The sequence below is a fragment of the Hemicordylus capensis genome, chromosome 1, assembly GCF_027244095.1.
Source record: "Hemicordylus capensis ecotype Gifberg chromosome 1, rHemCap1.1.pri, whole genome shotgun sequence".
NCBI lineage: Eukaryota > Metazoa > Chordata > Lepidosauria > Squamata > Cordylidae > Hemicordylus > Hemicordylus capensis.
The window spans coordinates 222,452,882-222,479,293 of record NC_069657.1 but is presented as its reverse complement, the minus strand read 5'-3'; the positions used below and the strand labels follow the sequence as shown (position 1 = coordinate 222,479,293).

General features: G+C 46.1%; 1 protein-coding gene across 1 annotated transcript in view; it reads right to left on the bottom strand.

The window, feature by feature from the left end:
• LOC128332382 (uncharacterized) overlaps window positions 1–26,412 on the bottom strand; it is a 61,914-nt gene that overhangs the window by 8,704 nt on the left and 26,798 nt on the right. The window contains exons 3-10 of the mRNA XM_053266667.1: window positions 4,200–4,522; window positions 3,806–3,967; window positions 3,410–3,574; window positions 3,067–3,194; window positions 2,092–2,223; window positions 1,571–1,650; window positions 834–933; window positions 154–351 (exon numbers count right to left, since the gene is read on the bottom strand). Coding sequence (XP_053122642.1) covers window positions 154–351; window positions 834–933; window positions 1,571–1,650; window positions 2,092–2,223; window positions 3,067–3,194; window positions 3,410–3,574; window positions 3,806–3,967; window positions 4,200–4,522 — 1,288 coding nt within the window. The remainder of the gene's footprint in view (window positions 1–153; window positions 352–833; window positions 934–1,570; window positions 1,651–2,091; window positions 2,224–3,066; window positions 3,195–3,409; window positions 3,575–3,805; window positions 3,968–4,199; window positions 4,523–26,412) is intronic.

The window sequence follows — 26,412 nt, the reverse complement described above, 5'->3', positions numbered from 1 at the left end:
GCATGATGTTCCTGCCTTTTCCGTTGGGCTGCCAATCACAGAAGAGCCACAGTGGTGCATGGTGGGCATTCCCGCTGACTACATGTGGCCCAGGTGTCCATCTCTCCCTGCCGGGCTCTCCTTCCCACCTCACCACCTCTTCAATGTTCTTACCTCCAGGAGGGACAAGAGATGCTGTGTGGTTGGGGCCTCTGACAAAAACCCCCTAAGCATCAGCTCCAGATTGTCTGCTGCTAGTTTGTGCAGAGCCTGAAGGAAAAGAGAGAGCCAGTGTATAATTGCGGCACTCCCCCCGGGCCCCGCCCTCCAGCATGTCAACAAAGAGGAGCTCAGCACAGTCAAGGCGAGAGCCTTCCATCAAAGCCATTCCATGGATCCGGATGACAAAATAGACCAGTGACCTTCACTGGTTATGCGGCAGAGGCTGCCGGCACTTGCCCATTCTTCTGCCACAGGCCTGTGATTGGTCCAGTGCCCCCACCCCTAGCAGCATGTGACCCAGTGGCGAGCGAGGAGTGTGCACACTGAGGGGGCTCTCCAGGCACCTTCCTGTCTTTCCCGTCTCTCGCTGCTACTCAGAAGGCACAGCAGAAGGCATGGGGGAGCATGCACCTCGTCAGCCGGGGGTGAGGACAGGAAAGTCGAGGCCACCAGCGGCCCACGGGCCATGCAATGAAGGAGGTGGAAAGAGACTGTGTCAGCACCCGTGAATCACCTCCTCTGCTTTGTCTGCCCACTGCACCCCTGAAGATAGAAGGTATCTCAGGGAATTAACAATCATGGCTCCAGGAGGTGTGTTTGCCGGAACATTGATGAATTCCATAAGAATGTACCTGTTTGTGGACATGTCCTGCTTGCACCTTTATGACCCCGCGAACAGCGAAGCGCAGGATCGCAGACTCTAGCTCTGGGTCAGTTGGAGGCTTGATTTTGCTGGCAGGGTAGAGGGGGAAGTTAAGTTATGCAGGGTGGGGGAGAGGCTGTCATCCTCAGGTGCAGCCCAAGGCATTTTGGAGCCTGAGGTGAGGCGCAAATTGCTGCCACACCTTGCTCCCCCCCAAGTCCTACCTGGAGCTTTTACACACATGGCTTTTAGTTCGAATATCCTCCAGAATAGAGAGCGTAAGTCCACATATCAGCTGGATTTACCCCAAAGTCATTGCAGGCTATCGGGCCAGTTCAGACACGACTCTGTTCCCTCCCGAATTATGGCTTCGCATTCTGACTTAGCCCAAATTACTGTATGTCCAGCATTAAAAAATATTTTATTTTCAGCAGCTTCCAGAGGAATCAAAACTCCGCTGGGGCCATCACAGAGCCAATACATCCCCGTTCTTTTTCCAGCCACTTGTACTGATAGTGTTGTGGGCCAAAGGGAAGACCCCTTCTTTTTTATAGGCAGTTTCCGTTTCCTTTTCTGCCCGTGTCTCTCCCCTTTATTTTAACTGCTCTGGGGCTTTTGAGCAGGTCTGAAGGTTTTCTCCACTCACTCGCCCCTTTCACTGCACCCCTTTTGCCAGTCATCTTGGCTTATTGTGAAGAGAGATCCCCCTTCTCCCAGAAAAGATACCTGAGGCAGGAGACGGCAGCCATGGCATAAAGCAGGAGAATGGTAGGCCCAGCCTGCACAGGGGACTTCTCCATCACCACCTGAGAAAGACCAAGGGCCAAAACAGAGCAGAGAAGCATCAATTCATGATGCTTCCTAGTAGGGGTTATTTCAGCCCACTCTTGAGCTTTCCTTCCAACCTCACCCAACCTTCCAACCTTCCTTCCAAAGCACTTGTCTATATCTTGATCGACCACTTAACTCCCTTGAGTGGGAATTATAAGTACTCCGCAGTCTTGTGGCTGTTTTTAAGTGAATTTAGTGGTCCTGTTCCAAAAGGCTGTATTGTCCTACTCTCTAGCAAATCCGCAAGCCTTTCTTTTACAGAACCTTCTCAAGATAAGCTTGTGAGCTGCCCTGGGAGCAGTTTGGTGTTAAAAGGCGGAATCTATATTGATTACACAAATGTGTTGACCTCCCAGTCCCACCCCTTATTTAACTTCCATCTTTTCACTCGATTTCTGGTCCTCTTTCTCACTCACCACGATTGCTTTTATCAGTTCTCCTTTGCTGTAGGGGAGATCCAGACTCTCCTGGCCGCTCTTATATGCAGCCTTGCAGCAAGCGCAGAGGACTGCGAGGAAATGGACATCCTCATCCTGATTGTTGGCTCTCTGAAGTTGCAAGAGAGTCAAGCAGTTAGGTAAGAGAGGACATTCTGATAGAGTCCAGCACCCATCCCGCGGTGGCTCTGAATGAGAGAGGAATTGAGGACTTTCCCACCCTGCATAGCATTCTGCTAGTGCACAGAGAGATGGCAGAACTGAAAAGGGGATGGAATCAAAAGGGGTGGGATCCTGTAGGCTACTATGGAAACTGTTCTGGGCTCCGTGGCTGCTTCTGCTCCAGTCATTTCCCCCCAGAGGCACACATTTCCTCCATTCAGTGTTTTCAGGGGATCCAGATGACACGGAGGGCAGGGCAACCCAGCACTTTCCAGTAATTCCAATGATGCCCTCTTGTCTTTTTCCACACCCTCTTTGTGGTGCAATTTGGGAGTTAAAATGCAAGGGCAGAGCCAGAATTTCCAGGCACGGCACTCTGGAGGCTTCCCAGGACTTCCGTCCCTTAAAGGAAATCCTTAAATAGGCTTCTGCCACTTGTCTCAGTTGTTTCCTGTTCACTTGTGTGCCTCTGAATCAGCCCAAGTTGCAGAAGCCACTTGGAAAGAAAGGAGTGAGGACTGAGGAGGCAGAAATGAAATAAAGGAGCAGGTGCTGAATGGGGCTTAATTCTGAGTCTCATCATGCAGTAAGATCATGACGGTAGGGAGAGGCATTGCTGATTTTCACAGGGAATATCACCGTGACAGTCCTATATGACATGTCATGTGGAACCACCATTCGTGCCCACCCCCCCTCCCTTCCATCTGATGGCAGAAAAGCAATTGGAAAGGTAAAGGTCCAGAACATGGAAGCAACCTGTGGAGGAAGCACCTGGGATGTGGGGTTTTGTACCTCCTCTCTGTCCTCCATATGCCGGTGGATGATTTCCATGAGATCCTCATCCACTTTCCAGTCCTCCACCTCAGAGTGGTAGGAGCTGGAGGAGAAAAGGGAGCAGTACATGCTGCTGACCACTGAATCTGGGGGAAAGAACAGGAAGAATGTGCAGACATATTAATACACCCATCTGTGTCCTTCTTCCAAAAAGGACCCATTTTCTTCTCACTGAAACCCTCTTTGTTTAGGAAGAGTATAGCTACCTTGAAACCTGCTCTGCCTCCCAGCCTCACCTATTGGCCTCAATTTCTAAGATTCTCAACCCCTAAATCCCCACAATTCCTGAGCATCTCCTCACCTCCAGACTGGTTCCAAACTGCTCTGGAGCTTTGGCTGTCTGTGTAGCCCATGTTTTCCCATCTGGAGACCCGCTCTTTTGGGCTGCCCACGGTTAGCTCCTCATCCAGTTTAAGGTCCTCCAGCTGGGATTGGTCTGAGACGAGGGAGCAGTGCATACTGCTCACTGATGAATATGGGGGAAAGAACATGAAGAATGTGGAGACATATTAATGCACCCATCTGTGTCCTTCTTCCAAAAAGGACCCAGTTTCTTCTCACTGGAACCCTCTTTGTTTAGGAAGAGTATAGCGACCTGGGAACCTGCTTTGCCTCCCAGCCTCACCTATTGGAATCAATTTCTAAGATTCTCCATTCCCAACCCCTAAATCCCCCCAAATCCTGAGCATCTCCTCACCTCCAGACTGGTTCCAATCTGCTCTGGAGCTTTGCCTCTCGGCATCGCTTTGGTCTTCCCAGACAGTCTGTGTTGAGCGGTCCACCATGACCTCCTCAACCAGTTCTAGGTTCTCCAGCTGGGACTGGTCTGAGGAGTCGAGGGAGCAGTGCATACCGCTCACTGATGAATATGGGGGAAAGAACATGAAGAATGTGCAGACATATTAATGCACCCATCTGTGTCCTTCCTCCAAAAAGGACCCAGTTTCTTCTCACTGGATCCCTCTTTGTTTAGGAAGAGTATAGCGACCTGGGAACCTGCTTTACCTCCCAGCCTCACCTATTGGCCTCAGTTTCTAAGATTCTCAACCCCTAAATCCACCCTGCCCCCTCAATCCTGAGCATCTCCTTACCTCCAGACAGGTTTTCAAGTCCTCTTGAGCTTTGCCTGTGTTTGTGTGCATCCCTCCCATTCTTGACAGCAACAGCCTCCCTCCTCCTGCAGAGATGATACCATTTTGCTCTGGGAGGGGCTGGTGGAGTGCTGATACCAACCCCCCCCTGCTGCTCAGGTTCCTGTTGCTCTTTTGGTTTTCTGCAGCAGGCAATGAAGTGCCAGCTCTTGGGATGAGCAGCCATGGGAACTGTGGCACTCTCTTTTTTTCTCTTGCTGCTTCCTTCTGGTGGACCAGACTTGGGCCTCCGGTTACGTAGGAGGGTCCGCAGCCTTTGCAGCCTAGAACCGAGTGGAAAGAAGATGAGAGGTGGGGCTTGCAGGGTCCTCCTGCTCTTTGCCCCTAGACTGAGCTTGGGCCACCTGTTAGGAAATGTTGCTCTAATATGTCCAGCCAGTAGGTGGCACTAGCCTTTGCTTAAAAGGGTCAAATAAATGGTCCAGCACCTGGACTCATGAAGATACACACACAGGTGTATTGAAGCAATAGAGCATGCCCTGAGGACAACCTCTATTAAAAAGATGCTTGCCTTAGATAGAGAGGAGGAAGCCCCAAGGCTGTCCTGAAATCGCAAAGAGAATGATAGAATCAGAAAGTAGAAACCTTTATGAAATCCTACTTACATCTTGCTCCCTTTGTTTCTCTCACTAACAGAAAGCTCAAGCACAAACACAGATGTACGTGTGCACGCTTTCTTTCTCTCTCTTTTTGTCAATATATTATACACTATATACAACTATATATGTTGTATATACAACATATATACTATATATGTAATTTAATAATAATATAATACAACTATATATGTTGTATATATCAATATACAACACTATAACATGGCAGAGAAAAGCATATGCTCCTGCTCCCAGATAGCACCTCTGCTCATGTGACCGATGAGTGAGCAGGGGGAGGTGTAACAAGTGAGGTCATGTCCCAGTGGACCATTGTTCCTCCTGAGTTCCATTGTGACATTTCTCTGAGTGGCTTTTAATCTATGTTGAGCCTCTGAATTTACTTCTGATTTGCTAGATATGTTTTCAATGGCTCTTGGACAACCGGTTCCATAATCAGAGGGGCACCTAGGGAATTTTGGAGCATAGACCTAAAGGTTTTTGAAGGCTCCTCTCACACACACAAACACTATTTCACACACATTTTTAACGTGACCACACCACCTGAGACAGACTAAAAAGGATTTGGGGACCCCCAAGGGGACTGGATGCCCTGGACTTCAGCCCGGAAGTCCAGGGGTAAGAGCGCCTCTGTCCATAACCATGATAACCAAAATACTTTAGACTTATGACTAGAGAAATAAGAATGAGAAGGAATCAGAAAACCCTCTCTCTTTATTTTTGGAGGCATTTTTGGGCTCCTGCCCAGATTGTCCAATTTTTAAAAGTCACTCCTCAGTGCTAACTGCAGGGCCGGTGTTACCATCAGGCCAACTAGGGAGCCGCTTAGGGCGCAGAACCTCAGAGGGGTCGCAAAATAGTCTGGCACCGGCCCTGGCTAACTGGCCTACCCACAATTCTAAGTTGGCATTTCAAAGCAGTGCTAATGGACTGACAAGGCCACAACACCTATTTGCATGGCATTACTTTGTTTTGCCTTCCCTCTGGGGCATATGATTAGTGCTGCTTATAGCAGATTCAAGCTATATGCAGCATTGTGCAACCCTCTTATGAATTTAACATAGTAATAGCTTTCCTTTTCCACAGAGAGTCGAGAATTAACTTGAGCACAAAAAAGTTTACATAGCAAAATCATTGAGAAAATGGCTCCCTGTCTACAAAGGGCTCACAATCTAAAAATAAACACAACTGAAACACCAGCAACAGCCATGTGAGAAATGTTACTTTCCAAGCCTTTACACCCCAGATTCCTCCAAGAAGGGTTTTCTCTGCTACCACCAGCAGTTCCAGGCAGGCTGGATGCCTGAAATAAAAGTACCCGAGCCCCCAACTCACACAAGTCCAAGTGTGCTGCTGCTGCTGCTACTACTACTTATATACCACTTTTCAACAAAAGTTCTCAAAGCAGTTTACACAGAATTTTTTTTTTTAAATTAAGATGGTTTCCTGTCCCCAAAGGGCTCATAATTTAAACAGGAAAATAAGGTAGACACCAGCATGCTAATATGGGTTGAGGGCGACCCCCTACATTCCAGAACCTTTCAGTAGCATGATCTAAAGTGGAGTGGCCCCTTCAGAATGCACTTTGTTCAGTACTAAAGATGTTATTCACTTCACCCCTCAACTAATTTTTAATTAAGATGTATGGCATAGAGTTTGTGTTGGAGGAAATGACTTGCAATGAAATGAACCTATGTCTAGGTTCTGGCTACATGTTGGTCAGTGAGAGACCTATAGAAACATGGTGCTGAGCGAGCAAGCTAGAAGCATTCTGTGGAGAAGGAGGAAGTCACTCCCAGGAAGTTTCTGAGTACATTCAATCAACTGAGGGGTCATAGCGGCAGAGATCATCAGGAAAGAGTAGGAGACCCTAACTGACTATCTCTACTCCCAATGCCCTAGTTGTCATTAGGGTTACTGGTGCAAAAGGTTGATGCCATGCGGAGTCTATAATTTTAAGGATCTGGTTTAGAACCTTTTTAGCCTGCTTTCCAGTAGGCTTATGAGATCACCCGGCTGTCTGTGTCTGTGTCTGTGTGTCCGTCTGTGTGTTTGTCCATCCGTGTGTTCCCACTCCCCATCAACTTCGCAACGCCTGGACGAATATGAACCAGATTGGGTAGAGTTGTAGGGACACATAGGAACACCTCAACAGCATAGTCTGAGATGATGTCATCCCCCCCAATCAAGGATGGAGGACACGTAAACCTTTAGGCTCATGTGGGCTAACTTGTGAACCGCCTAACCGCTTTGAACCAAATTTGCTACAGCTGTTGAAACACATAGGGATTTCCAAATGGCATGCCAAATGGCATCCAAATGGCATCCCCCTGCCAACTTGGCAAAGAGGCACATTTTAACGTGGTGATTCTCTTTATTTAGCAGGGGGAAAGTAACTGGCCCTATTCACCCCAGCACAGTACCTCCAGTGACTGTTGCTGGTGTCTATCTTGTGTTGCTTTTTAGATTGTGAGCCCTTCGGGGACAGGGTTCCATCTTATTTGTTTGTTATTTGTCCATGCAAACCTCCCTGAGCCATTTTTGGAAGGGTGGTATAGAAATCGGATGAATGAATGAATGAATGAATATCATCCACTCCAATTCGGGTTTGGTATAGGAGTCGCCTAGGCTTGTGGTGCTGGGCAACTTCAATGTTCATTTCGGGACCAGTTTGTCTGGGGCGGCTCCGGAGTTCATAGTGGCCATGACGACTATGGGCCTATCTCAGGTGGTCTCGAGCCTGACGCACATTGCAGGTCACACGCATGATTTGGTCTTTCACTCTGATCAGGGTGGTGTTCCGTGGGTGGGGACTCCTGTGATTTCCCCATTGTCATGGATGGACCACCATCTGGTTAAGGTTGGACTCACAGTCACACCCCACCTTCGCAGGGGCGAGGGACCTATTAGGATGGTCCGCCCGAGAAGGTTATTGGATCTCATAGGATTTCAAGAAGTGTTGGCTCTGCTGGTGATCCTGTTGATGTCCTAGTGGAGAACTGGAACAGCAAACTCACCGGGGCGGTAGACATGATCGCTCCTAAGCATCCTCTCCAAAACTGGCCCCTTGGTATACGAAAGAACTACAGGGGCTGAAGCAGCGAGGTAGACACCTAGAGCGCAGGTGGAGAAAGACTCGGCTTGAATCTGACAGATTGCAACATAGAACTCATTTGAAGACCTGCTCAGGTGATATGTGCGGCAAGGAAGCAATTCTTTTCTACCCGTATTGCATCCGCAAGTTCACGTCCAGCGGAGTTGTTCATGGTTGTGAGAGGGCTAGTATGTGTCGCTCCTCCCTTGAATCGGAATCTGAAACCATCGATTACCCGCTGTGATGTGTTTAATGAATTTTTTGTGGAAAGAATCTCTTGTATTCGGGCCGACTTGGATTTTGTCTCCACACTTACTTCAGTATCTGCTGTGGCAGTATCCAGCGACTCCTCTTAACGTGGTTAGGTTGGATCAGTTCCAGTTTGTGACTCCTGAGGATGTGGATAAACTGATTGGAACGGTGCGGCCCACCACCTGTCCTCTTGACCCTTGCCTGTCATGGCTTATACTATCAGGCAGGGGGGTTGTTGTAGAAGACCTGGTAGAGATCATAAATGCATCTCTGAGGGAAGGTTGGATGCCTCCTAGTCTTAAGGAGGCAATTATTAGACCGCTTCTGAAGAAGCCTACCTTGGATCCCTCAGAGCTGAGTAACTGCAGGCCTGTCTCCAACCTTCCGTGGCTGGGCAAGGTGATTGAGAGGGTGGTGGCCTCCCAGCTCCAGATGGTTGGAGGAAACTGATTATCTAGACCCAGATAAATGAGACTCTCATTTGCTATCATAGAATCTACACTCAGAACACCTCAGAAACAACAGAACCCTGTTCCCCATGGGTTAGAAACCCATGGGGGTGGTTGGCACCCTATGTGCACTACACCACCACTCGCTCTGGACCACCCCAGCACCCCCCAAGTGCACTTATGGGGCTGCTGAAAGCTCCATTATACCTTATGAGGAAAAACCTTAAAGACGCGTAAACTTCAACAATTCACCAAAAATCAGCCCTCTGCCCAAATCCTTTGAAAAAATTCAGGTAGCTTCCTTGCCCCTACCTGGCACTACCACCAACCCCACACTGCTCTAGGCCACCCCTTTCCCCCTGACATGAAGCGATACACCCTCCATTATACCTAACGGGGGGAAACCTTAAAGACGCGTAAGCTTCAACAATTCACCAATAATCAGCCCTTTGCCCAATCACTCTGCAATTTGGGTGGTAGCTTCCACCCATTAGGTACTACCACCCCACCCCACTCTTTTGGCCCCAGGACCCATTTTTAAAATCCGAATTGATTCGGATTCGGATTAATTCGGATCCGTATCGAATCGGGGGTGATTCGGAAGGGCCAGATTCGGATACAAAACTAATCGGGGGTGTTTTGATTCGGATCCCAATCGAAACACCGAAAATCCAAATTGCACACCCCTATTAAAGATGGTCATGATGGAGATTCTCCAGTCAGGAGGTCTGCTGATTCAGGGATGGTACAGGTAAACCAACCTGTTCTTGATTGAGAGGTTGAATTCAAATAAGATGGAGATACTGTCTGTGGGGGGTCGGGACCCAAGAGATAATTTAGATCTGCCTGTTCTGGATGGAGTTACACTCCCCCTGAAAGATCAGATATGTAGCTTGGGAGTGCTCCTGGACCCAAAGCTCCCCCTGGTTTCTCAAGTTGAGGCAGTGGCCAGGAGTGCTTTTTATCAACTTTAGCTGATATTCAGCTATGTTCATTTCCAGAGGTGAATGACCTTAAAACAGTGGTACATGTGCTGATAACCTCCAGACCTGACTACTATAATGCGCTGTACTTGGGGCTGCCTTTGGATGTAGTCAGGAAACTACAATTTGTTCAGAATGCAGCAGCCAGATTGGTCTCCGGAACTGCACTGGCTGCCGATATGTTTCCGGGTGAAATACAAAGTGCTGGTTATTACCTATAAAGCCCTTAATGGCTTGGGTCCAGGCTATTTAAGACAGTGCCTCCTTTGTCATGAGCCCTGCCACCTTTTACAATCTTCTGGAGAGGTCCAGTTATTGTTTCCACCAGCTCGTCTAGTGGCGACTCAGGACCGGGCTTTCTCTGTGGCTGCCCCAGGGCTTTGGAATATGCTCCCTGCTGAAATAAGAACATCTCCTTCTGTTTTCAGGAAGACCCTCAAGACATCCTTCTGTTCTCTCAAGCTCTTCATTAGACTTAATTTTAATAATTTTAATAATTTGTTTTATATTGTTTTTGTTGTGTTTTATGTATTGTAATCTGTTATTTCTAATATTAAAATTTGTGCACTGCCTAGAGATGTACATATCAGGCGCAGAGGCGTAACTAGGGAAAACGGCGCCCGGGCCAAGCACTGAAATGGCACCCCCCACCACGCCCCCCCCCCACCGACCCCACAACATACTACATTATACTTAGGTTTTTCCTCACAAGCGCCCACCGGCGCCGCCAAGCCAGGCCACTGACTGGCTGCCAGGCGCCAGCAAAGCAATGGGGGAGGGGGGCGCAGGTGGCGCGGAAGGGACCGCTCGTGGGGAAGGGGGCACCGACTCACTCCCTTGACTGCTGCAGTGCTGCTGCACTGAGCAGGAAACATTTGTATTAACAAAAAATTAAAAAAAAAATTAAAAAAATTTGGTCATGGCAGCACCCCCCCCACGTGACCAGAAAAGATGGCGTCCGGGGCACATGCCCCCCTGCCCCCCCTATAGTTACGCCTCTGATCAGGCGGTATAAAATATGATAGATAGATAAAACCTCTTCCTAGACGCATGCAAAATATGAGAAGAGGCCAAAGCAAAGCCAGGTAAAGGTTGGGAATATCGTTTAACAAAAAAGCAAGACAAAGAAAATTAAATACACATCACAGTACCCTAAAGGTGCATAGTTTTTTAAAAAACAAATTGTGTGGTATTCTTTATTTATGCACATTATTTTCAGATGGAGAAGCATAAGGGCATTGAATCATGGGTGGGTGTGTTTTTACCACATGATAGGGAAGCCTCGGTCAGTCTTATCGCTGCACTCATTTTCCTCCTCTTTCCTTGGAACACTTAAATACAGATTATAGTCAGAAACTAAAAGATTTTATTTTAGAGGTAACTAGAAGAAATGTAAATCAGCTGCATTTTTAATAGAACTATGCAAATATTCAACTTTGAATTTCCAAAGCTGAAAAATATGCACAGGTCCCCTGATACTACACGAAAGCAACCATTCTCACCACTCATCACTGTGCAACGCTGTGCTGTTCCTACCTAGCACTGGCAAACTAGTGAATAAATAAATAATAAATCAACTAAGCCCCTTAACGAGAAATGGTGCCTATGGAGCTTTATGGAGAGAGCGCTAGAAAGGACTCCACTTCCCAGTACTCCCTGATCCCAGCACACCTTCTGTTGGGGTTGGCAGGGCTTCGTTTCTCTTTTAAAGGACCTCTACTGGCACTTTAAAAAGCACAGCAGTGCTTGGAGGTGAGTGGTGGAACAGTCACCTCAGCTCAGTGCTGGGGTTAGGGGGCAGGGGAAGGGGTAGACTGTGCAGATAATTCAGCTTTGGATATTCAGAGCTGCATATTTGTACAGTGCTATGTGGTTATGCTCTTGGACAGTGAGAGCATCAATAATCACTATGTTGCATGAAAACATAAAATATTTTCTTTGTTAGGGAATTTGCTAACCAAAGGCTGTGTGCTTTCCAAATGAGTTTGTGGCAAAATTAACCACAGTTTTTCTCCCCAGCATGATGTACTCGCTAGCGACCGTAAAACAAAACAAAACAACAAAACACAGTGTTGGTTTTGGAGCAAGGAGACATCATTCAAATCCTTCCCCAGCCCTGAAAGTCACCAACTGACCTTGAGAGACCCTGTATTGCTTAGCCTAAACTAAGGTTACAATAAAATCAGCACGGTCCATGCAATACTGCCCTGAGCTCCTTGAAGGAAGCTGGAAGTGGGATGCATATTTGACAAATAACATCTTCTCCTCTAGAGCATTTGCAGCTCAAAGAAAAGCCCATGTCAAAAAGGGAATACCATTTGACTTCACATCCCTTCATGATGTTTTAATGCTTGGAATTATTTACAGTTTGTTTGTTTGTTTGTATATGCCGCCTGATATGTTTATTGCTAGGGTTACACAATTTAAAATGCAATAAAAAACAGAATAAAACCCATTAAAACAATTTCATGGAATAAAAAGTTAAACAGTTTAAAATTATTTTCAGTTAAAAGCCTGAGAAAACAGGTGTGTTTGTGGGTCTTCCTAAAAGTAAACAGTGAAGGAGCTACTCTTATTTTGATAGGGGGCATATTCCAAAGCCCAGGGGCAGCCACAGAGAAGGCCCAGTCCCAAGTTGCCACCAAATGTGCTGGTGGCAACCATAACTGGACCTCTCCAGATTCCATTTCCATTTGCCAATCAAATGTCTACCCTCCTTTAATTTTTTCTCTACTTTTAAAAATATGTTCTGTTCATGTTGAATTAGCCTGTATGGATAACAGATGGATTTTTGAGGGTTTCTTATTATTCACTTTATAAACTTCATTGAAACAGCAGGATATTCATCTAGTTACTATAGTGTTCGTCACCTTCTATCTGCCCTTCCTTTCTGCTCTGGCCTGTCAGAAGCTCTAAAATTACTTGTTCTGTGAAATTATATCTTCAAAGCTGTGCTGATATTCATTGTATAAAAACTCTCTCCTTTATCATTTACTCTTAATAAAAAATATATAGGGAACACATTTTCTTCATCCAGAATAAAAGAGCTGTTGACCTTGAGGATATGAAAAAGGCATTATTCTCATGGCAAACTTTCCCCAAAGAGACTGCAAGTAAGTAAAAAGTGCAGAACATATCATCTGGGGTTGACAAGCCGAAAGCCAACACTCCTGAACCCCCCACCAAGCACTCCTACTAGTTTTCTTGGGAGGCTTATAGCTGAACTAGAGGTCGAGATGAATTCTTAAGTTCAGCCCCACATGGTGAGACAGAATGTGTGTGTGTGTGTGTGTGAGAGAGAGAGAGAGAGAGAGAGAGAGAGCGCTGGTCTTGAAGTATCAAATATGAAGAATACAACTCAACAGAGCACAGCACAGTTTCAACAAATAACATGAAAACAAAAACCCCAATGAATTGCTTATCTAATTTAAACTGAATTGTCTCTCAACATTAGCAAGGTTATTCTCACAAGCAGCCTAACCCAGGCTAGGGCAGCCCAGTCTGGGTTAGGCTGCTCATGTTGAGTGCCAGAATCCCTCCTGATCCTGGTGCTTCTACTCCAGTATATGCTTGGGCTGCACATAGCCCAGGCATACACAGAGTTGGGCGACTAGAGTGTCCAACTCCCAGGGTACTTTGTGGGAGTGTCCAACTCACGGTGTACTTCGTGGGATTCCTAGAGGCTGGGAAAATGAGTCCCAGCTTCCAGAGATTTACGCTGCTCTGTGCAGCGTGAATAGTGATGTGCGGAACTGGTCCGGTGGTCTGCGGTCTGATGGTTCAGTCCAGAGGTTCATGGGTTTGTGATTGAACTGAACCCCCCACCCCGGTTCCGTCTGGACCAGAACTGAACCACTGGTCTGGTCCAGCACAGGTCCACGAACTTTTTAAATAAAATTAAAATTAAAAGTAATTACCTGTACCCCCTTCGGGGGGCTTGCTGTAGCTGCGGGGGAGGGAGGTTCCATAAGGGTTCCCTCTCCCCCTGCCGGCCTCCCTCATCACTGCCATAGCCGGGTAAAGGTAGTCTTTTTGGCCCTTTCGGGCCTCCGTAAAGTGAGCAGCGGTCATTTTGGCCACCGCCGCACATGTGCAAATGCCCTCTGCGAGGCCCGGGTCTGGACCGGACTGCCTCAAACTGAACTGGGCCAGATGGTTCCATGCATACCCCTAAGCGTGAATCGTGTGGGCACACAGCGGTGCACCAAAGAAGAGAGTTACAATCATCTGGGGGAAGGTAGATCCATCCCTGCCTTCCTCACACCTGTCCGCCCTCCCCGCCCCCATTTGGATTGTGAGTATAGCCTTAACCTGTCCCAAACATTTGAGGTGCAGTTAAATGCTACCAGCTACCTCTGTCACCTTGTCAGTAAAATTACTTTAGGCAGGGCAGGCTTGGAGAATGTGTTTTTTGACAAACGTTTTGCAGTTGCTTTATGCTACTTGTCCCTTCCATGTCACTTGCTAACCTCTCCAACACGCTACTACAATATTCACTCCGACTACACATTTGTCAGTGATTGATTTGCTTCTCTGGTTCCTGAAGGGGCAATCTTCTTCTCTTTCACACTGGGGTTAGATGAGTGCACAGAAAACTATCCTCTTGAGATGAGCTCCTGTTTTCAAAGCTAATATTACTTTTCCATTCTCCATAATGTATAAAATCCTGGGCACTGGGCATTCAGGCACAATTCAAATGTTCTCTAGACAGCAGTGTGAGAAAAAGGAAGGAACACCAACATCTTGAATTTGAGTTCTATTCACATTGTCTGCAGCTCATGAGCAGTTCATAGTGGTTAAAACATTGTCTAATGCAGACAGATATAATGTATATTCATATTTCATTTTTTCCCAATCAGCTTTTCTTCCCAATCAGCTTATGACCTTAAAATACTAATTACTGGGAATATAAAATTGCTCTGCTGTAATTTGTAATTAAATGAAGGATTTAGAAAAATGATTTTAAATTAAGATGAGTATGAAAACCTAATCTAAGATAAGTTAATATCTGTTTCTTCAATGGTGAATGCTCTTTCATCTTGAACTTGAACTAATTCATTCCTTGCTGGGTAACAGAGTCATCCAAAGCTGATAGCCCATGACACTGAAAGAGAGAATCTAATCCTAGCTGTGAGAGGCATCAGAAGGTTGAGCTCTACCTGTGGGCTTCCTGTTCCATTCATTAGACGGGGCCACATACCTGAATAAACCAAGATACTTGTACTTGTTATAAAATCATTATCTGGACTGAATTAGGTGGTATTTAAAAGTAATTGTTCCTCAGTTAGAGATTAATTAATGGCTCTTGAGAGCCAGTATAGTATAAGTAGATATGTAAAGGCCTGGGGGAAAAACCGGGGTGGGGGGACTATTACCCCCAGAGTTTCTTTTCACAGGCCTTCACATATCTAGGTATACGGTGAAGCCAGCCAAGGTAGGATAATTTACCTCACACGCCTAATCTATCTCACAAGGTTGTTGTCAGAAATAAATGTCATGACTGTCTTAGCAAAGTAGGACCAAAAGCAACCCATCTCTGGAAGCACCTGCCTGCTTCCCCCCTGCCCCCCCCCACCAGGCCAGAAGTGAGTCTGGAGCAGATGACGGTGCTGAGTGAGGGCAGGAGGTTGGGGCCTGCGCTTGCCATACATTTCTTCCCAGAGACCAGCATTTATATTTAATTATTTAGCATTTCCATTTTACTTTATAGTGCTCAAAGTGTACATTGTAATCCTTACAATGACCCCGAAAGATAGGGTAGTGTAATGACTCACATCCGGCCATCGCAGATGTCAGAGGGGAAGCTGCAATTGTGGGAGACAGCGGTTTCCTTAAGACCTCCCACCAAGGTAACTGCTGAGGGCCATCTTCTTTTTATTTAAATGCAACAGTGGGGGTGGAGCTCTTTCCCCTGTGAGTGTAGGAGCAGCTTTGAGGGGAGAGTTGTGTGTGAAACGGCGCAGAGGGAAAGGGCTGAATGTCATTGGTCTGATCCAATTCTAAGATTCCTGCATCTGCTTTAAATAAAAAATAAAAAATAAAACCATAGGGGATGTGCACATGACCCTCCCCCTCCACATTCAGTGATTGTGTTGAGGGGGAAGCAGGGTCACATCTGCTGACTGCACCCTTCTGGTGGTGGCTGCATGTCTAGCATGTGTGACTGAGGAGCCCTATAGGTGTAGCACCCCTCTCTGCAACTGGGAGCCTTGAGGAAGCTTCTTGGGGGCAGAGGTGTAGCTATAATTGAGCAAAAGGGTTCAAAGAACCTGGGCCCCCAGCTCCTGAGGGCCCCCCCCCCCAGCTTCACCCCTTCCTATTTTCTTCATTATCTCCCTCACTCTGAGGGGCTGCAAGAGAGAGGGGGGAACACAGGCCCCCTCTCCCCGAGCTACAACCCTGCTTGGGGGATCCCTATATACATGCAACTATGTGTGCTTTCACTGTTATTGTAACACTGAATGCAAGGACACTGGAGAGGCATGGCCAGCCGATATACTCCTGCTTCCCCCTCATCTATTCATGCAACATGAGGGAGAACCGTTGTGAGTATACTTCTTTTTGGAGATCCTGTTACAGATCTCCTGCGTGACATGTCATTTGTCCCCGAGGTGAGATGTGAATGAACCAGTGGCCTAACTCACACTCTTAGCCATCAAACTGAAGTACGCCAGCTTTCAAAGCCAAGCAATAGTTAAATTCCAGGAAAAACTGAATCTAGAAGAAATAATAATAGTACATTCAATGAATCCTAATGGCAGTGCAAAATGCCCCTATCATGTTACTAAATATGAAAATAATGCCACTCTTCCAGGGCAATATGTATCAACGCTTTTGAAGGGATTCATTTAGTCCTATTAGGTTGGAAATGTGTTCGGGGACTTCTTTTTTTCCAGTCAATATAGGGGCCACCACAGATGCAGTTATATGTTTATCAGTTTTCATTATCCCATTTGGAAATTTAAATGACATATTTGCATTCCATCTACACAGCAACACACAGCATGCATCTTAAACTGCTCAAGCAGAGAAGGCTCCCAGAGTGCTCGAGTGATATGGAGAGAACCTTACTGGAGATTTCTGCCACAACCGCTGTGGACTGTTGCTGGTTGATCTCATTTGATCTATGCACTCGCTGAATGGCTTCCTCAGAGCTATTTTGACAGCTCATGTGGAATGGGAAAACACACTGACAGAAATGGGCCCCTTTCCTCTTTACACTCTGGTTTTTCGTCAGGCCAAGGAATTGACAAATGAGTGTTTCATTCTTGTTGATGAGGATACCACAAAAACTGTCAAGCAATGTACATTTACCCCCACATACAACAGGGGCAGGGGCAGTGGGGGGGCTGGGAAGAGAGAAAAAATCTGTTTGAAATTATAGCACTTTCTGCTTTCATTCACATTGCAGTTCACAGATGTCATTCGTCGCCTCCATAAAGAGCCAAAAACAATGTTGTTATCCCTAAATGTCTCAGATGGTATTTACATATATAAGAAGGTCATTTAGGGGCAGTTTGCACCAGGGGCTCCACTATAGGAAAGGATGGTTCCATGGGGTGTTGCCTGCTAAATGGCATCCTACAAAACACAGAACAATGGCTGAAAAATTCTTTGCTCAGGAAATGTACCATTCCATTTCAACAATGAGAGTCAGCACAGTTGTGTTGCTGTCATTTTTGTGCTGATAAAGCTATAATTCTGTACTGAAAAGAGTGTCTAGATGTACGGCTAAGTAATATGTGACAAGCAGCTGAGTGTCACTTTCCCCTGGGAGTGGAGGAAGGAAGATGCTGCTCTCCTTCCCGGGGGGGGGGGACTTTGGGGCAATTTGAATGGGAGAAAATCAAGGGGAAAGGGTTAAGCAGCCGCTTCCCCATGCCTCCTTTGCCAGTATCCTGCTCAAGATTCCAGCCACTTAGGGCTGGATCAATAATTGATCTGCAAGAACAATGTCCTCTGTTTTCTGCATCTTATCATCTGCTCTGCTGCAATGTGAGTTTGAAACAATCTGTGCCAACTTGTGTTAGCCTGATTCGGAATCTCCTGTCAGCTCAATTGTTCCCTCCACCTACTCTTTTGACAAACACATTTCTTGTTATTTGCACGCGAGTGTCTTCATTCTGAAACACACAAGACACTTCAGCTTCCCATTGTGAAACACCACAGCCACTCATTTACTTCCCAGCATTTGACCTGTTGTCAATGTGACCAACAATCTGGGGTGTGCCATGCGTCACTCTTTTGGTTTTGGCCTTAATGTTCCGGATTATCATTGCACTTCTGCTTTAAGAGTGGTCATGGAATCACATTCAAACATAACTCCACCATCCTTACTTCCACTGATCGCACAATCAGCTGGTGATCTATCACATAAAGAAGTACACATTGTATGTATTCTTAATCTCTTTCCTTGCAAAATGAAATAATCTGGTGAGCTTCAATTGTGGATTATATTGTTGCATAGGCTCTTCTAAAGTCATTACAAAATGAACACACAATTAAAAGAAATAGTGACCAAAACTGTCATTACCACGACTCCGAGGCCTGCCCCCACACTGTGGGGCAAAGCAGAAAATTCAAGAAGCCGCTGGGGCAACATTTTGTTAGTCTTACTTTAGCCACCTACTTTGATTCTGCTCAGCATCAGCCAAGGTGCTGATTCCCTGCACTCAGAGCTGTTCATGGTCTGTGGCACTCTTGGATCCTTTACTTGAGGGAGACAACAGCTTACTCTAGAATAGAATGAATTCATGTTTTTTAAAAAATCAGCCTAGATGCTGTTCAGCTAAAACAAGTCTTGACCCCAGGTCTTTGCTGGCCTGTCTAGGGAGGAAATTAGCAGGGAACCCAGCATGCTTAAAGGCCTCCTTTGCACATAATGACAAGCTGCAGATCCACTCCCCTCCATGAACTCCCAGATGATTGTGATCTGTAGTCTGGGAGACGGCAATGGGGGAGGCACTGGCTGTTCAGGCTTCCTCTGACTCATGAAGGAAAACAGTGGCAGCCAATAGAGTAAGAGGGAGGGACGAGCTTCCTGCCCTCCACCGGTTTGACCCCGCTGGCAGCCTTTGGACGACACAATGCTGCTTTCTCACCTGAGGTTTTGGCAGTGAAACTTAAAGGTAACCAAGGTTCCAATTCATGTCTGGGGGCTAAAACCAACCCGTGGTTTGGTGACAAAACCACAGTTTCACATATTCAGATGACCAGGTTCTTGAACTTATGCCATGGTTGCCCCCGTTTTCGTGTTGTATCCGAAGGCGGCTAAAAACCTGTTTCCCATTTGCAAAGTCTGGATAGAGTAAGTTTGTGTGCCTGTGGATTTTCTCTTTACTTCCCTGTGAGGAATTATTTTCAGATCCATACTTTCTCTGTTGAAGAGAATATTCAACACAGCATATTCAACATTCTCTGTTGAATATCCCTAAAAAATTAATTTGTGAATATTTTTAATTAAAATGACCGACATCCAGACGAATGAAGTGCTTGTGCTATGTAAGATGCGCCAGTGCTACTGAGGAGTTTGACTAACACAGCACCATTGCTCACACATGGCGGATGTGAGTGTCAAATTTCGATGACCTCCTCTTTCTCTGGAAGCACTCTATGCCATGCAGAAGTAAGTCACATCTCACATAGCATTGGCACTTCTTTCGTCTGGATGCTGGCCGTAATTATTTTCAGAGGTTGGAAGGGGGGTGTAATAGAGTCAGGAACTCTGTTTTCCATCAGCCTGTTCTACTGGAACTTTCCCCATTCCTCCCCAGTCCTGCCTTTGAGGTAGGAGGGGTAAAGAAGTGGTTGGAGTTTAAAGGGCCTGGATAGAAGGATGACTCTCAAGGAAGTATGTTGCTCTTTTGGGAGGTCTGGACTGAGAGATGTTTGATTTCAGGTAGGCTTGCTGCTGTCCTGGACTCCCTCTTTGTAAAGTCACAGCAGCCTGGAGTGGAGGCCTGATCCAGGGTGCAGAAAGCCTGCCCATTCTATTCAACAGATAGTATCACTTCCAACCATTTAAAAAGCATTAACTGTTGCTTCCCTAGTTTGTTTGGATCTTCCTCATTAGAGTACTAACTACATTTCTTCCTTGTATTTTAAATCACTCCCAGACCTGGTTGCATTATAGGAATATTGCAGCTGAACATGCCCCGCCCCCTTGCAGGAGGGAGGCAAAATCTGCCCTGAGCTGTTCTGGGATGGGTGGTGTGTGTGTGTAGATAGATAGATAGATATAGATATATAAAATTAAATAAAATTAGTAGGTGAGGCCTCAGCAAAAATGTTCATACAGTGAAATGAAAAATTCAGGCAGATTCACTAGGTCCTCACAAACATGCCTCTAAATTCCTACAGACATGGAGAGATGAACTTCCTTCCGGACATATCACTCCAATGTCCTCACAGAACTGGGTCTTGTTGTCTGCATGCTTAATTCCTTGTCCATATAATGCTTGTGTGTGACCTGTAACTTGTGGCTTGGTTCACTTTTCTTGACTGATCTGTTCAGCAATTTTTTTTTTGACTCAGTTCTCTTTCAGTTATTCACTCGCTGTTCTCAGAATTAATCTTAGCCTCATTGTTTTTTAATCTTTTAAATGGGTAACTTTTTCTAGCCTGTCTAGACAGTCTAGGAACATTTACCCATTTTACAAATGCTTAATTCCTTCATATGTTCTATATGTGCTTGTTATATATTGTGATTTGATGGCTTGGGGATGGCTTATATATTGTGATTTGATGGCTTGTCTGTGGATGAGATCATGTGCTTGAATTATTTGCTTTGCACACATTTCTAGTTCTTGTTTTGTGCTTGTAACACGGTGGGGCTATTCTTACGATCACAAAAATCGGGCTAGGAAGATCCTAGCCCAATTTTTGTGATCGTAAGAACCACTGGGCTCGCAGCCGAGCCTGGTGGTTCTGGAGTGGCTAGCCCGCTCCGGTAGCCCTCCCCTTAGCCAAGGTTTGCGGAGCGAGTGCTCCGCAAACCCGGGCTATCTGCTTGTGAGTAGACCCCCGGCCGGGAGGCCTCCCCAGTATGCCCTGCGCACTCACGCAGGGCATATTGGGGCTTCCGGGGGCCACGTGGCCCCCGAGCTCCCCAGCCCCCACCGGCTCCATCTCGGGGCCGGACATCATGTGAGTGGCCGATTCAGCCACCCAGGGGTCCCTGCCCACTCTCCCCGCTCAGCGCTCTAAACCGGGTCTCACTGATCGTGAGACCCGGTCCATTGTCTAGATTATGCTTGTGCTGGCCTCATATGTCTGCATTTATGATATTCTTATGGGGCATGCAAGAAGCATAGAGATGCACCCATCTTGTCAACTAGACCACTGCTGCAGTTTGGAGAAGAGAGAGAATTTGGAGTTTTTCTCTTTATTGAACTTTAGTTGCAGAGCCAGTACTGTGTTTAAACTGAAGCGCTGGGCATTGACTGTATTGTCTGCACTCTGGTTTCTAGTGCGAAGCTATAATTGCTGCTTGAACTGCCATAAGCTTCAACAAATAAGCTCTTGCCCAAATAAAAAGTGTGGCAGGGTTTTATGACAGTAAATTGTATGGATCCTCAACATACCACAGGACTGAGCTATTTCTATCTGATCAGTTATTTTACTCTTGTTATGTGTGCCACCATCTGCACATCTCTCTCCTCTTTAGGAGGACAATATTAAATAGCAACTTTTTAATATGAATGAGAATTCTTATGTAGTTTTGCACAAGAATACTCATACATACATTCTGGGCTCATGAGCACTATGCACATGCACAGTTTACATTTCCTAGCCCAAATGGTTCATGGACCTGCCTTCCTCCTTGAGTTAGTATTCCATCCCAGTAGACACCAATATGAATTCGTCAAGAAGAAATCCTACCAGGATAACCCAATTTCTTGTTTTGATTGGGTTACTAGCTTGTGGGAATACTGTGCATGTTATTTATCTGGATTTCAACAAAGCATTTGATAAAGTTAGCAATCAATCAAAGGAGGACTAGATGATCATACCATCAGGTGGATTCACAACCAGTTGGAAACCCAAACTAAAAGATTGCTCATCAAAGGCCCCTTATCAGATTGGAGGGAGGTTTCAAGTGGGGTGCTGCAGGGCACTGTCCCAGGTCTGTACCCTTCAACATGCTTCTCAATGATTTAGATCAGGGATTCTCAACGTTGGGTCCCCAGATGTTATTGGACTTCAACTCCCATAATTCCCAACCAAAGGCCACTGGGGCTGGGGATTATGGGAGTTGAAGTCCAAGAACATCTGGGGACCCAACGTTGAGAATCCCTGATTTAGATGAAGGGGTGGAGGGAATCCTAATCAGATTTACATATGACACAAAAGTAGGATGCTAATAAAACAGAAGACAGGAATAATATTCAAAATGATCTTATTTATTATGTATTTATTTGATTAATATACTGCCCTTCCAAAAATGGCTCAGCGCGGTTTACATCAAAATAAAAACAAAACAATTAAAATCAAACCTAAATCAATTATCCAATTAAAATCATTTAAACAGTAAAATAATTAACATTAAAATAATTTAAAACATTGAAATTTTAAAACCATAAATCTAATTAAAAGCCTGGGTGAATAAATGTGTCTTCAGTGTTTTTTAAAAGTTTCCAGAGATGGGGAGGCTCTTATTTCAACAGGGAGCGCATTCCAAAATCCAGGTGCAGCAACAGAGAAGGCCTGTTCCTGAAGGCCTTCTCCTTCTCAAATGAGCTGGTGGCAACCACAGATGAAACTCTCCAGATTATCTTCAGATGGTGGGGCTCATGGTGAAGAAGACATTCTCTTAAATACCCAGGGCCTAAGCTTTTTAGGGCTTTATAGGTAATAACCAGCACCTTGTATTTTGCCCAGAAACATATTGGCAGCCAGTGTGTTTTTATGTATTCATTCATTCATTCATTCATTCGATTTCTATACTGCCCTTCCAAAAATGGCTAAGGGCGGTTTACATGTAGTCCTTTCAGCACAGGAGTAATATTGTCTCTCTTAGATGACCAAGAGACTAACATGGCTGCCACATTCTGGACCAACTGTAGTTTCCAGACTGTGTACAAAGGCAGCCCCACATACAGCGTATTGCAGTAATCCAGCCTAGAGGCTACCAGCATGTGTACCACCATTTTGAGGTCGTTCATCTCAAGAAATGGACGCAGCTGGTGTATCAGCCAAAGCTGATAAAAAGCACCTCTCTGGCCACCACCTAAACCTGGGACACCAGGGAGAGGTTCAGATCTAGAAGCACCCCCATTGGTGGCGGTGGCATCATCTCCCCACCCCAACCCCTCCGGCATCCCCTAGAGTATCCAGGACTGCCAGCAGCCCAGTTTGGGCCTATGCACACATCTCAAGGCCATTTTAGTGACCTCTGTGCATGCGCAGAGGTCACTAAAGTGGTCTCCATGTGTGTACAGAGGCGGGGGGAGTTGCTGCCATCCCCATCAATGGGACTTGTAATTAGTAAATTACCCCCCTCCTGCCTGCTCTACCCTTAGGGAAGCACCCCTGTCCCTTTACTGGTAAAGGACAATCCTCACTGGATCCAAGCCTGGTTCATTTCAAACTCAGACTCGCAGAGGCTGATCTGGTCCGAAACTGTCAAGATGATCTGGTTCAGTATCAAGCCCAGTTCGAACCGAGCCGGCTCGCACACCACTACTGATGGAGTGATCACATCTCCTGAACAGAAAGTGGCCCTCGGTGCTGATCAAGTGCTTACTGAACTTAAACCTTACATAACTAATGGATGGCCATGCAAAAACCAGGTCCCTGAACATCTTCAACCATACATGCACGTAGTGAGTGAGCTGTCCCTTCTCAATGAGCTGGTGCTGAGGACTGATTGTTTGGTGGTGCAAACAATCCTCTTTACAAGAAAAAGTGATCAAAAATCCCCATGAAGGTCACCTGGGCATGAGCTTGACTAAAAGGCAAATCAGAGAAAGTTTTTGGTGACCAGGTATGGACAAAAACATTGAACATATAATCCATACTAGCTGGCCTGGTCACAGAACATCTGCGCTTCTAGTTCTCCCTCATTTTCAGCCGCTCATTCTCCGTCCTACCTACTCCTTTTCCCTCCCCCCCCCCAAGTTTTTTCTCTCTGGCTGACTGCCTGGCCAGCTGCTTTTTCCACCCACCTGCCACTTTCTTCCCCGCGCTGCTGCCACTTTCTCTCCCCCCAGTCACCACCGCTTTCTCTCCCCCTCCCTCGTCACTTTCACTTTCTCTCTTTACTGTCATAGCTGCTGCTTTCTCTCCCCGCCTGCCAGCCCACCTGCCTGCTCGTTCGCTGGCCTGTCCATTGGTCTTATGTTCCATGCCACCGTTGCTTTCCTCTCTCCTGCCCCTCACTCGGGAACTCTTATGAGAGCTGCCACACATGGGATTAGCCATGGGTACGTCTTAGAGAATTATATATAGAGATAGTTTCATATATAGTTGCAGCACAAGCCATACAAATCGCAGGAGACTTTTACAACTCACAGAAGACTTTTACCATCCCCTTGACTTTAGTGGAGTATCCCAGTGGTCCCTGGGAAAAACTTGCTCTGGAAATAATTGGGCCTTTTGATAACCAACCCACAAAACAAAGATTTGTCATAGTGATGATGGATTACTATCCCAGGAGTCTTTACACACAGGGCTTCTGCCCCAAATCTCCTTCAGAAGAGAGAGTGTGCATTCACACACCAGCCAAACTTACCTTGAAGTCCCTTTGAGATTTTTGGACCCACTCCACACACAAACAGGGTTTGTGATGCAAATTCTAGCTTATCTCAATGTATGTCCGGGTTTTTTAAATGCTGGTTTTAAGTTACTTTTTCTGAAAATGCCAGAGCAAATGGGAGAGGCACTGACCTACAATCATAAGCATGATAAGAGGCATACTCTCTTAAGAAATGCAGATCTATCTCTGCAGAAGCTCTCTCTCTCCCCACCCCTCCCATTGGCTAGAAGGAAAACACTGACACTTGTCATGTGAACTTGTTTCAAAATAAAAACGAGAGCAGAGGTGAGGGGATGCTTCCCTCAATGCCGCGAGTGTACTTTGAAGTGGCTTCACTCAGCACTTACCCCGAAGCCTGAAGCCAAGTGTGAATAACGACCAGGTGGACAGAATTTTCATTTGCTGGAAACATTCATTTGCTGACTAAGCCCGCTCTCCCTGCAGACGATCAGGGAGGGAGCCCTGGGCAGCTGGATCGGCCGCCCACAAGATTGCTGGCTCTGTGATGGAGCCAGGGGGATCAGGGGCTGATCGGCCCCTGGAAGCTCCAGCATGCTGGAGAGACCCCCGGAGCCAGGAGGCGGCTTTTCACCTCCCCTCCAGGGGTCTCCTCATGAGTAGCCATGCTGTGGAGCTGCGCCACAGCTACTAACATTCTTGAAAACTGGGTTTGCTGAGCGCTCATTCCGCAAACCCGGTTTTAGGGGAGGGGTACTTAGGCGGGTTAACCGCCTGGGAGCCACTGGGCTCGCCTGCAAGCCCGGTGGCTCCCACAATCAGGCAAAATCGGGCTAGGCTCCCCTAGCCCGATTTTGCCTGATCATGGGAATAGCTCAAAGGTCTTCCTAAAGAACTAGTGGCTGGCAATGGGACACAGTTCACCTCATCTGAAATGGAGCAATAGTATAACCATGGGATAAAACACAAGTCTATTTCCTTGTACCATCATCAAGGGAATGGCTTAGTAGAAAGAATGAACAGATAAGTGAAAGAAAGTTTACAACTGGCTGCTACATATCAATAACCGTGGAAAGAGACAATCTGTGAAACCCTATTTGCTTATTGAACTACTCATCCTACTATGGGAAACCATCTTTTAAAATTGCTGAGAGGACGCAAAGCTACCACCAAACTTACCCAATGGTGACAGCCTATAGGGCTTTCCATGCAATCTCACCCTGAGGATGCAGAGATTCGTGATCATGTAAGGGAGAAGCAACAAAAATACAAATTATATGTGGATCAGAAACAGGGTGCAAAACAGCTAACATTTCAGGTGGGGGACTTTGTTCGAGTATGGATACCTTATAAAGTGAGAAAGGGATGTTCCCTATATTCTGGACCAAAACAATGAAAATCCGAGGAGATTCTGTCATTTTGGATGATAGAAAGAAATGAATAGTTTGAGACTTTCCAGCATGCATACAATGAGGCAAGAGGGAAGGGAGTCTGATCTCCAGAGAGGAACTGGAGAGGATTTTGATCTTGCCTCCAGTTTTGACCCCTCAGAGGAGGCTGATGAAAGTGATGGACAACTTTCTGTACCAGAAAAAAGCATGACTAACAGCTCCTGTGCCAGAGAACCTTAGGAAAATTGTCCAGGACAAGAAACCAACTAAAAGACTTCAGGACTTTGTCACTGAATTTTAAATTAATTCAATTCTGGTTGTTAAAAGGGGTAGGGACATGTTGTATTCTATCTAGTTATCTTTTTTGTTTTGTTGTTGAGAAGTTTGTCCCCATGGTGATCCTGTAGAGTTTATGTATCGGCAGGGTGGAGACAGAAAGGGAAATTAAGGGAAAGGAGGAGAAAATTGAGGTTTTTCTGAATAAATATGTGTTAAATCTACATAGGACTACTGTGTGTGAATTAGGGAAGCATATGACAGGTTTCTACTTCCTCCAAGTTAGCATGCGTCACAAGGTTTAAAAACAAACCAACTGGGAGAGATGAAGATCCACTGTGGTATTCTGCGTCTCACACTTGCACCGCATCTTTCAGAAAA